The 13,279-nt window shown below is 38.7% G+C and overlaps 1 protein-coding gene across 2 annotated transcripts in view; it reads right to left on the bottom strand.

Moving 5' to 3' along the window:
- slc12a5b (solute carrier family 12 member 5b) overlaps positions 1-13,279 on the bottom strand; it is a 75,379-nt gene that overhangs the window by 37,184 nt on the left and 24,916 nt on the right. For both annotated transcript variants that reach the window (XM_061904206.1, XM_061904205.1), the window contains exons 2-6: positions 6,049-6,152; positions 5,817-5,957; positions 5,533-5,679; positions 2,194-2,248; positions 1,990-2,120 (exon numbers count right to left, since the gene is read on the bottom strand). In XM_061904206.1, the coding sequence (XP_061760190.1) occupies positions 1,990-2,120; positions 2,194-2,248; positions 5,533-5,679; positions 5,817-5,957; positions 6,049-6,152 (578 nt within the window). The remainder of the gene's footprint in view (positions 1-1,989; positions 2,121-2,193; positions 2,249-5,532; positions 5,680-5,816; positions 5,958-6,048; positions 6,153-13,279) is intronic.

Genomic DNA, 13,279 nt, shown 5'->3' on the forward strand with positions numbered 1-13,279 from the left:
CACGTGTTACAACAGCTTGGCTTCACAGTAAAATAGTGTGGGTACTAGACTGGCCTGCCTGTAGTCCAGACCTGTCTGCCATTGAAAATGTGTGGCGTTTTATGAAGCTTAAAATACAACAACAGAGACCCCGGACTGTTAAATAACTTTAAAAAAAAAAAGTACCAATGATTTTCACACACACACTAGGTGTGGTGAGATTATCTTCTGCATTTGACCCATCACCCTCTCCCCTTCAGCGGTGAGGGGACCAGTGAGAAGCAGCGGTGGCCGCAGCTGGAAATCATATTTGGTGATTAAACCCCCAATTCTAACACTTGATGCTGAGTGCCAAGCAGGGAAGCTGTACATCAGGCAAGAATGGGAAAGAATTCCACCTGAAAAGCTTCAAAAATTGGTCTCCTCAGTTCCCAAACGTTTACTGAGTGTTGTTAAAAGGAAAGGCCATGTAATGCCGTGGTAAAAATGCCCCCGTGCCAAATTTTTTGCAATGTGTTGTTGCCATTAAATTCTAAGTTAATGATTTTGTGCAAAAAAAAAAAAGTTTCTCAGTTCGAACATTAAATATCTTTTCTTCGCAGTCTATTCAATTGAATATAAGTTGAAAAGGATTTGCAAATCATTGTATTTTGTTTTTATCTAAGAATTACAAATAATGCCAATTTCACTGGTTTTGGGTTTTTTACATCTGATACAAAATATGGTTGCTCGAATCTTGCGAGACTTCTCAGATGACGCAATACGAGAATTCCATTTTCGTTTACGACTCACAGCGACAGACCAACATAGCAGGCTGCACCAAAAGAGTTTACAAACAATGCACCCCCGAATAATACATCTAAAGTGTGGTAAACGTTTTTATTTCGTTTTAAAACAGAAAGGTCAGTTGGATAAAAGTAATGCCATTTGTAACGTTTGGAAAGCAGCAGTATAGTGGCGGCAGCATGACTAATCTGAGCCCCCACCTGTTTTGACGGCATCGGTATACTCAAGCCCGCTAGGAATGCTCATGCTGGCAAGACAAGATGAGACTGATGTGAAAGACTCCAAATTAGTCACAATTCTGCAATGTAAACACAGCATCTACTACACTGTTCATTGTGCTAAAGACCTAGCTCAGAGCTGCCAATTTACTTCTCACGCCACACTTGATATTTCTCACGCTTACATTTCAAAAAACTTCAAGAAGCACTGTTCGTCCATGGTCTAAAAAAGGTCTGGTGGGCATGTCATTTTGAAATGATACTCCAGCCCTCTTTGGGATGACATTCAAGGTAGCTTTAACATAATCCATCCGTCAAGGATGCTGTCCAGACATGTCATTCCATGATTTGTCTCACATACCTATGCCATTTTTAGTTTTTGTGAGTGAATAGTGAGTGAACATCCCATAAGATTTTACAAACTTTGTAGACATTCCTACTATATAGGCAACATTTGTCTCATGGGAAAGCAGTCAGTGTTAATTGACTAGAGAAGTTGGTAGAGAAGGCCAGTAATGTGGTGGGAGTGGAGCTGGACTCTCTGGCGGTGGTGTCAGAGAGGAGAAGTCTAGCAAAACTCCTAGCCATTATGGACAACACCTCCCACCCACTATACCCGGACCTTGTGGAGAGAATGAGCACGTTCAGTGGAAGGCTCAGACTCCCAAAATGTAACACGGAACGACACAGGAGGTTCTTCATACCGACAGCCATCAGACTGTATAATGCATATGCTCCTTCTTGACTGAACTTAAATGTAGAATATATTTATATTATTCATATATTATATATTATATATATAATATATGTTATATATTATTTATTATTATTATTGTCTATTGTGAGCGAACTGTGGTGCTGAATTTCCCCCAGGGATCAATAAAGTACTTTCTATTCTATTCTATTCTATTCTATTCTATTCTAATTCAAAGCGTGCCTGATCTCTCCTGCTGTGACACGTCTTAACAGAGTTCATGGGATTGCAACACATTTACCGGTCACTTACCAGGAGGATTTCAATGCACCCCAGGATGTACATGGCACCAGCAAAAGTGGTGCCCAAGTAAAAGCAAATCCCAACAGCACCACCAAACTCTGGCCCAAGAGAGCGAGAGATCATGTAGTAGGAACCTCCAGCTGTGAGAGGACGCAGGGTAAATAGCCGACTCCCAAAAACACATTTATATAATTTTCTCAGACATCCACTTACCTGGAACCACTCCGTTTGTTGCGATGGCACTCATAGAAATGGCTGTGAGCATGGTCTGTAACAACAAACATACACACACATAGATGAGGCAACCACCATTTGGAAAAAGTGGATCCATCAAGGTTTTTACAATGATATCGATAACAAATTGTTGGTACAAATTCATTGGCCTGTTGCATATTTTAAGACCTCTTTAGAATTTTTTGTTCCTCCATGTACTGTAGATTAAACATTTTACATAAATGGACAATAGGATGTATCAAAGCTAGCATCAGCTTCTTCAGCTTATTTATTTAAAAAAAAAATTAAGGTGGGCAATAAGCTGATCAATAGGAGTGTGTCTGGTCACTTAGCTATCAAACTCATATATTTATTTATTCCCTTTTCAAAACACCTAGTTTGGCAGCAGCTAGCTGTTGGTCTTCAGACTCCTAATGTGACTTTTTACCGCAGTAACATTTTGTCTTGAAAACAAAGTTTTGGACTTTGCACCACACTATTTCACTATACACATACAGAACATAAAATATTTTGTTTTGAATTTTGTATTGCAGATACCAATCAATCAAATTCTAAGCATTGCGGACACTGTGGGAGATGTTCTTTTTAAAGGTTTCTCTCTAACCTCTCTTGGGTTGCCAAGATTTAAAAGGAATTTCAGGAAATGCTCATCTTTATTGCCATTCTACATGATAATGCCCTATGGGTGACATGACTCACTTGTGTATTTGGAATCTCCTAAGTCCCGAAATGTTTAAATCAAACAATGGAGGCATTGCAGAGATATTTATAAAAACCTATTTCCTCTAAATGAGCCGTTTGGAACTATCTCTGTCCTGTGATTTATTTCACACCGGTGACGTCATCAAATAATACATGTATGGTAAAGTTATACCCAAAAAACTTTGCATGAGTCTGCTATTGTAGTCCGACACTGCAGTCAATAAGGTCCTTCATCTTCTCTCTCCTCTTATTGTGGGGCAGACTTTCTCGTACATGCACATACATCCTCCGCTGCTGCTATTTTTTAAGACAAAGTAGTGTTTAATTCCAAATTATTCTCTCAGTGGTACCTCAACCTAGGCGTGCCCCAACTTCAGAGTGTTTTGAGATAAGAACTATCTTTTGGGCAGATTTTTTTGGTTTAGGTTACAAGCAAAAATGTGGCTTCCAAGCATTAGTTGGTCCGTCAAATGCTATGATGAACCCCGTAAAGGGGCACTCACTCAGTTGCGGTTCGGCAATTCGCTGTGCTCCACCAAAGACTGTTTAGACACTGAAAACCAAGCCTCTGGCTCATTTAAAAAACTGCGTGTGGAACTGAACTTAAAACCCTTCAGAAGAGTTCCTCTTTGGTGTCCTTTCACTACTCCTCCCACACTCATCATGCAATTAGATCATGAATATGGAGACTAGTTTAGGAATCACGCGTTGGACTGTCAATGAAGGAAGACAAGGATGTTGACATAACATCTAAATGGCAGACCTTTTGCCATGAAAGTATGGAGAAGTTGCTGATGGTGTGTTTGACAGAGAAGCATCTGGAAGTAGTTACCATAGAACAGGGGTTCTCAACTCTTTTTTCAGTGACGTACCCCTGTGAACTTTTTTTAATTCAAGTACCCCCTAATCAGAGCAAAGCATTTTTTGTTGAAAAAAAGAGATAAAGAAGTAAAATACAGCACTATGTCATCAGTTTCTGATTTATTAAATTGTATATCAGTGCAAAATATTGCTCATTTTGTTGTGGTCTTTCTTTAACTATTTGGAAAAAAATATATAAAAATAACTAAAAACTTGTTGAAAAATAAACAAGTAATTCAATTATAAATAAAGATTTCTACACATAAAAGTAATCATCAACTTAAAGTGCCCTTTTTGGGGATTTTAATAGAGATCCATCTGAATTCATGAACTTAATTCTGAACATTTCTTCACAAAAAAAGAAATCTTTAACATCAATATTTATGGAACATGTCCAGAAAAAATCTAGCTGTCAACACTGAATATTGCATTGTTGCATTTCTTTTCACAGTTTACGAAATTACAATCATATTTTGTTGAATTATTATTCAATAAATATATTCATAAATGATTTTTGAATTGTTGCAATTTTTAGAATATTTAAAAAAAAATCTCACGTAACCCTTGGCATACCTTGAAGTACCCCCAGGGGTACGCGTACCCCCATTTGAGAACCACTGCCATAGAACTCCACACGTCAAAGTAAATGCTGTGCGTTGTTGTTACATTACCTTATACAACTACTATTGTTGTTAGTACTACACTCTATTGCAGTTGTTCTCAAACTTTTTTCAGCAAGTACCACCTCAGAAGACACTCGACTCTCCAAATACTACCATAATGACCTGCATTAAAATACAATAGCGTAATAGGCCGAAGGATTCATTAAAACTAAGGGGGATGTTTTATTTAACACGTATATCTGATATTTTTGGCCACTATAACATAACACACTATTTGTACATAAACTCTGTGTTTGTGTACAATAAAGCACTAATCACTTGAGAGAGAGATTTGTTTGTCGTATAACTAGATGGAGACTTGTACCACAATTTGAAAATTACTGCTCTATTGTCCATACATCCATTTTCTTTGTTATTCAATGTTTCTTATTTAAACGTGTATTTTTCTTTCTTAGAGGCATGCTACATGGTAAAATGGTGAATTATTTTGGGAGAGGCCCCAATTAAATTGATTTCCATGCATTTGAACGAGCGACGCAGATTTTAGATACAAGAGTTTTGAGTTAAGAGCTCTGTCACGGAACCATTTAAGCTTGTACAGTGAGTTACGAGTGTAATCTAATCACGCTATGGCTGCAACAGCAAGATAAACTTTTGGTGGGTGGGTTTACCGGCAAAATATTTTATGCTAAGGTCACCTTTACCTCTGGGTTATGCTAAACATGCAGTCTGTTCCATGTTGTAACAGCACTGCAGTTCATTGTCATTGCGTATAAAACTAGGATCACTACAGCTTTCACATTGCAGATGCATTCCAGGTTTGACATTAAATTGTATAGAGCAGTGGTCCCCATCCTTTTTGTATCCGCGGACCGGTCAAAGCTTAATAATTTGTCCCGCGGCCCGGGGGGGGATCCTTTTTTTTTTTTTTTTTTTTTTCTTTGTCATGAAAAAGGGAGGTATTTGTGGTTGGTGCACTAATTGTGAGGGTATATTGTGTTTTTTATGTTGATTTAATAAAAAATAAAAAACCTTTTTTTTTTTAATTTATTTTTTTTTTTTTTATAAAAATGAATAAAAAAAAATTCTGCGGCCCGGTTGGGGACCACTGCTATAGAGCACATATACTCACTGTGGAGCAACACATGAAGACAATTATGAAGGAACCGAGCACGCCTCCAATGCCAACCATCCAGGTCATTCGCAGGAAGAGGATCACACCAAAAATATTTTGAATACATGGTAAGTAAACACCCATCAGAGTTCCAAGTTGTGGTGCCTGACAAACACAAAATTGGGGGTAAGAGAACAATATTATTAATCCTGCAATGTATTAATATCGTATGTAAACTTTCCATGAAGCATGTAACCATTACTGTAAGTAATAACCAACTTAAATGTATGGAAGTTCTTCACCTGGATAGGTTTTTTAGATGGACGTGCACCCTCCTCGTTATTCTCAGCCTCCTCATGCTCTTTGCTGCCTGTTGGCAAGTTGGAGTAGCTGGCTAGACTGCTGAGCAAGGAGGACACCATTGGACTGGTGTCCATCTCCTCCTGCAAAAACACACACATCAAATCTTTAAAATGCCATTCACAATCTTTTCTGAGTATACTGTGCAATTTGTCTTTAAAAAGCCTCTCTCACTTCAAACAGAGCCATATTCTTGCCGTCATACTGCTGGCTCTTCTCCACATCACTGGTGGCAGTACTGTTGATGAAAGGACTGCTCTCTTTAGGGTTCCTATCACCTAAGACAACAAGAATCAAGATGCTATCATGGGGATTTGATTGTCTCTCTAAAATCTAATACTGCACTATGTTGGAAATATTTGAGTCCACTTCATTGATTGTGGGGCGGTATAGCTCGGTTGGTAGAGTGGCCGGGCCAGCAACTTGAGGGTTCCAGGCTCAATCCCCTGTTCCGCCATCCTAGTCACTGCCATTGTGTCCTTGGGCAAGACACTTTACCCACCTGCTCCCAGTGCCAGCCACACTGGTTTAAATGTAACTTAGATGTTGGGTTTCACTATGTAAAAGCGCTTTGAGTCAATAGAGAAAAGCGCGATATAAATATAATTTACGCACTCACATTGATGGAAATAAATTGAAACACCAGTTGCTTCTGATGCTGAATCACCACCCAGTGAATAAGGCAAAATATTTCAAAACCCGAAAGGTCCACAGGCACTACACATTTGTGAGATTAAAAAAAAAAAGATGTAGAAGTGGACAACTCGTGAAGCAAACTGTTTGCTTCTCCAGAGGAAAGGGGTCACTCACAGACTACTGTTATCGTGGCTACTGGATACTTTTAAAGTAATAACTATTTTTTTTCCGAAACAATATTATTTCTGCCATTTTAGTTGCTCATAGTTTGCTTAAAGTTGTGTCATATTAACCCATAGCAGCTTACAACAAGATGTTAAAATGCTATCACCAAAGACCTTCTTGCGAAGATAAACATTCAATATTCAGAATTAAGATGGCTATCTCTAGCTGTTAATTTCTATTGTGGGCCACATCTGCAAAACTGAGAAACCATCGAAATGTATAATTGCCACATGACATTATATTTCACGATTACCCCATTCATTTTATTGTTATATTGATGGTCGACAAACCGATGGAAAAATTGCTTTGCAATTACACATCAAAGTGACAAGCAGGTATCAATGTTTAGGTATTGTAAAATGTATTTCAAAAAAGGGTTATCAATAATGCTTGGAATAGCATTTGCACCAAATTATATTAGGTTAAGAAAAATTCCAATTGCATGCGCTACAAATTTGTTTCTGTCAGAATTTAAACACATTTAGCAAAAAGGATGAAGTGCCTTACTGACACACATTTCCAAGGGTCAGTATAAAATGATGTGGTGAACCTATGATGCACTCTACGTATAGCATACTTCAGGCCCATTCAACTAAACTGTATTATGGGCCACTTTTGCAGAGAGCTAAGGGTCGGGTTCCAGACATTTGTTATCTATCTTATTTATCTATTTGATCAGAATTAAACATTTCAGAAAGAAGTAGCGGTGTTATACAAAACTAAAATGCCCACCGTAGTAGTGAGCGCTGACCTTAAGGAGGTTAAAAAAGTAATTGCAAGATCTGCCAATGTTTTTACACTGGTTTAGGTTCATCTTTACAACAGGATTTCTCTTGTATTTTATTCATTTTAATTTACGGCAAAAATGTCAGTCCATTCCAAATTTTGTACTGATTTCAGGGCTCTTTATGTTGTCTGATTTGGCCCCCGAACCGCAGATTAAATAGACCCGGCATGCATATTGCATATGATAAAAAAGTAGCGGGTGTCGCCAGGCTGCTGGTGTCAACATTCAGACAGTATGATGTGGAGATTAAGGTCCTGATTCACAAAGTGATAAATATCTCGCGCTAAACAGCGTGCGCAACCCATAAAATAGCGTGCACTAGTACCACTAGTGGGCGTGTTGCGTGTGATTTACCAACACTGCGTGTGCAATTGTAAACAGGTGCAGACCACCTTATTTAAATGAGGATTTTGCATCAAGTATTCGGGGCATCACCAGGAGACACTTACATTTACTGAACATTCATGTTATCATGCTCCGACCTGTGCCGTTTTGCTATGTTTTTAAACATGCGGGAGACAAGTTTTGTTGATCTGTCACGTCACATCTTATGTTTCCTTAATTTGTTTATTTCCTGTTTGGTGCTCTTATTTTTGGTTCCTTTTCCTGCATGTCTCGCTGAGCGCTCTTTCCCCTCACCTGCCACTGATTGGCAGCCTCCACACCTGGTCATGGTTGTCAATCAGTAGGCTTTTATAAATGCCTGTCTCGGCTTTTTGTCAGGGCTCAAGGATTATTTCTATGTTGCTGTTTGCTGCTTTTATTCTTTTGTGCACTTCCCTGCTGCACTTCCCTCTTGTTTACTATAATTAGAAGACTCTTACCTGCACGTCATCCTCCTGTCTCCTGCATCTTGGGGTCACAACTAAAACAGTCATGCGAGTACGGGACACAAACTACTTTTTATGGCCATTTTAGAAGCAGTCCTGCAATGCATCTGCAATAAAGCCTCTGAAGGTGTGCTTATTGGAGAAAAGCTGCACTTTCACCTCTTTAGGGGAATTGCACCTTTTTTTTGGAATTTTACCTATCGTTCACAATCATAATGAAAGACATGAAGATCCAATGTATTAATCTTAATGCATTCTAAATAATAAATAATTGCAATCAAAAGTCCGCTTACACTGGAGTTTATCGGAGCTGCTCTATTCGACCAATAAAGCCCTTGAAAACATTCAAACACTTCCATTAAGGTTTTATATACATGATGTAAGTATATATATGTGTAATGTAGTAAAAGGCACATTTATAATAACCTTTAACATTTATGTATTTTGCTCATTTTAAACATACACAATAATATAATCAAAACATTAGTACGGGGCTTCACGGTGGCAGAGGGGTTAGTGCGTCTGCCTCACAATACGAAGGTCCTGCAGTCCTGGGTTCAAATCCAGGCTCGGGATCTTTCTGTGTGGAGTTTGCATGTTCTCCCCGTGAATGCGTGGGTTCCCTCTGGGTACTCCGGCTTCCTCCCACTTCCAAAGACATGCACCTGGGGATAGGTTGATTGGCAACACTAAAAAATTGGCCCTATGTGTGAATGTGAGTGTGAACGTTGTCTGTCTATCTGTGTTGGCCCTGCGATGAGGTGGCGACTTGTCCAGGGTGTACCCCGCCTTTCGCCCGATTGTAGCTGAGATAGGCGCCAGCGCCCCCCGCGACCCCGAAAGGGAATAAGCGGTAGAAAATGGATGGATGGATGGATGTTATGTTTGTTATAATCTACAAGTTGACTTGAACAGCTTTCAGCATCACAGGAACTGTTTATTCTTGAATCAGTACACGAACACCTCCAGTAGCTTGTAACCCAGCTGGTAACCAACTCTTTGCTGTCCCGCTAAGCCTTCTGGGTAATGTAGTCAATTACAATAACCAAAACATCAACCCTTACTTTTAAAGAGAACATTTTCATTTTAAATTATTGCATTTCAATTTACCGCTTCATTAAATTTAACAAATCAACATTTGTTTCAATTTCTTACAGCTTTGTTATAAACAAAAAACATATTTTTGGGAATATTCCAAACCAACTTAAAGTGTACTGCCTCAAAACAGTATTATGTTCTTCATTTATTTCTTGCTACCCCCCTTTTTTTTCTTTCGACTCTGTCCCCTGGTAGCAAGTATGCCAGGTGTTTGTCCCTTTTGTCATGACATTTTTTCTGTTTCTCTTTCTCCTTTTCTTTTGCATGTGCCACCTTGACTACCCCTTTTGGTTTCAGTAGGGTATCGTGCACAGGCAGGTCAGTGAGAATGAAACATCCCATCAACATCTGGCATGTGACAGGCCAGCAGCGGTGGACTCCTGTAGATCAACAAACGCTCCTAAAAATCCTCTTTTCCGTCATGAGCATTTTTCATGAGTCTTATTATGATCCTAAAAGCGCTCCCCGCTAGTCCATTTGACCTGTGGTAGTTTGGGTTTGACGCTTCGTGGCAAAAACTCCACTCTTTAGCGAATTATTCAAATACTCCGCTGGGAAACTGTGGTCCATTGTCAGAAAACAGTTGATTCGGGACTTTGTGCAAATACTGTTTTCAGAAAAGCAATCACAGTTTTTCTGGTAGTCAATTGGAATGTTGCCACTTCCGGTTAGTTGGAGTAGTAGTCTGTTATCACAATATACTTTTTCCCATTGCATTCAAACAAATCATCTCCAACTTTGTTGTATAGATATTTGAGAACAGAGTGGGGCATCCTGTTCTGCCTGCTGTTTGAGCCTAAATGTGAGACACAGATGTGAGACACACCTCATACAAAGTTGTGGTATGGCTTATGTCTGTGTTCATTCCTGGCCAATACATCACTTTGTCACACCGTGGTGAGGGGAGTCCTGTTTTGAGGTTGTCTGGCAAACTTCCTGTCTTATTTTGAAAATTCTAATCCTCCTCTCGGTTCAGGCCACTTGCTCTTCCTCCTGTGTCACAAGTCTGTCTCTCCTGATCGCCTGATTGTGCCCACCTGTGTCACCCTCCCTCATGCTTATATAGTCATCGTCTTCCCCTGTCTCGTCGCCGGAGTATCTTGTCTCGTCTACCATGAATTGATTAACGTGGACCCCGACCTAAACAAGTTGAAAAACGTATTCGGGTGTTACCATTTAGTCGTCAATTGTACGGAATATGTACTGTGCTATGCAATCAACTAATACACGTTTCAATCAATCAATCAATCAATCAAAGTCACTTACCGCCAGACTTTGTCCACTGCCTTGAACCAAGTTTGATAAGTATTGCCTCGCTTTATTTATTGATTTCTTCTGTTCCCTCTGAGAGAGTGATTTTCGTTTGCTTAAGTTTTTTGGGCAAGTTTTTTTTTGTCGATTACATTAGTTTGCAGTCCTCTCAGCACTTTATAACATACTTTCTGTTTATAGCTTCTCGGCTCCTCTGCATGAGTGATTTTCTTTTTTTGTCGATAATGATAAATTGTTGTTGTTTTTTTCGTTATTAGATTCGTGTAGAACTTTGCTATTGTCTTTTTCCTCCCTATGGAGTGATTTTCCGTTTATTGCCTTATGCCCTATGCTGCATATCCTTTGTTAGTCGAATGTATCAAAGATATTATTTGTAGCCACTTTGTTTTAATCACTCTGTCCAAGAGATATGAAAGCAATCTGTTAAAATAAAGTCTGGGTCAATTGTCTCTCTTCTGCACCTGAGTCCTCATTCTTGCCAAGACTTAGCACACTTTGCATTTTTCTTCTCCCAAATGCCCTTCATGTATCTTTTGTAACATTTCTTTTCTCCTCACTGGTGGAATGATGTACTTGCTCCCTTCGAATATGATGCCATCAACAACAATTACTTCTGTTCTACACATCCAGTAGTCCTGTATAGCAGCTGGACATGTTTGTCTTTGTTCTGACCATCCTTTTAGTATTACCTCTTTTAGCGTTCTCATTGTCTGGGTTATATCAGTCTCTTTTCTGATTTTGTCTGTCCTTACTTCTGAAACTGGAAGGGGTGACATTATCATGTCCACATAAGCTTGTATTTCAGAATTTTTCGTTTCATCAGCTCTTTTTATCTACTGCACGTGAAAATGTGTCTGCAGCAAACATGTACTTGCCTGGTGTGTAGATCATATTCACGTCATATTTTTGGAGTCTTATCATCATGCGTTGTATCTTCATAGGACAGTCATTGGTGGCTTTGACATGGCTACAAATGTAGCTTACCACCACCAAGTTTGAATGTGAGCGCTTTGAGTATCTAGTTGATAGAAAAGTGCTCTATAAATCTAATTCATTATTATTATTACTATTATTACATGATTGAGACCAGGGGTTTATGATTTGTTCTCACCTCAAAAGCTGGCTTTATACATACTGATGGACTATTTTGCAACCATAAGTGCTGCCTAAAAGCTCCTTCTCTATTTAAGCATACCTTGTGTGAGCTGATTCTCTGGACGCAAAGGTGACAGGTTTTCATTCTTTGTCACGTATCTGTAACAACACTACTCCTAGTCCATTTTGTGAGGCGCCGGCTGATATACAAGTGTTTTTTTCGGGGTTGTAGAACTTTAGCACAGCATCCTTGGTGAGTATTCTGTTTAGATTTTTAAAACGGTCTTCCTGTTCATGTGCCCATGTCTATTCATGTTTTTTCTCTAGGAGTCAACTGAGTGGTGTTGACTTTGCTGACATTTGTTGTATGAATTTTGCAAGATATGTGACCATACTGAGAAACCTTCTGACGTTATCATTGTTTTTTGGTTGCTTCATGTTCTAAATGGCGGATGCTTTTTTTTTGGGTCAACACAAATCCCTGCTTCAGAGACTACATCTCCCATTAATGTCACTGACTTTACTCTAAACTAAAGAAGCTTTTTTTCCTACAGGAAATATTGTATTAAATATTCAATGTGGAAAAAACGAATATTAGACCCCAACTACATAGACTAATTGAATTGATTTTAATCAGAATCTTAAAGGGGCTGTTTGTCAAAAAAACGTGTTTGCTAAACCACCACAAGTAACATAAGCTAGCAGGTAGTATTAGTGTTGTATTTTTGCTTTAAAAATGGTACATTTTATGTCCTCTAGCAGCTATAAAATTATAAAATGATGTTGCTGAGTAGACAATATGTCCATAATTTTTTTTACTTTCGACCGTTCAAAATGTTGACACATACCTGTAAGTAGGACGACAGATTCTTGTCCGTCCATTGTCTTTTTGTGCAGCGCGAGCACTGATCCTACAATCTTGTGTGGAACTGCCAGTTTGCATGTCCTTCTGACATGTGCTAAATAAAACGCTAAAAAGTGCTACCTGAGCGGTGGTAAGTTTTGATAAATTATACAACTACATGCGCATCTTCTCCCTTCGGTATTGTGAGCATTTTGATGATCACCATATATTTTGCATATTAATGAAAACACACGCAAGATGGATTGCATGCCGTATTCTGCTTACTTAACAGACACAGCTTTAGAAAATCAGTTTTGCGTTCACTATCTGGTTTGCATGTGTTTTAGTACACACAAACTTTTAGTAAAAACAGGCCCAAAGGGTAAATAATTATTAATGCACCTTTTTTAATATAGCAATCAATTTTTCTTAAATTCACGCTATCCGATCCCAGCAGGCACAATGAATTAACAACGTTGAGAACTTGTTGAATTAGTTACTGAAGTTGAGCAACTCAATCATAACATTGAAACAACATGCTTTTTGACAATGTCTAATCAATATTGAGTTTTGACGTTTGACCATGGAATGTTGGTCATTTTTCCGTCCAATATTCTA

The sequence above is a fragment of the Nerophis ophidion genome, linkage group LG06 (assembly GCF_033978795.1).
Source record: "Nerophis ophidion isolate RoL-2023_Sa linkage group LG06, RoL_Noph_v1.0, whole genome shotgun sequence".
Taxonomy (NCBI): domain Eukaryota; kingdom Metazoa; phylum Chordata; class Actinopteri; order Syngnathiformes; family Syngnathidae; genus Nerophis; species Nerophis ophidion.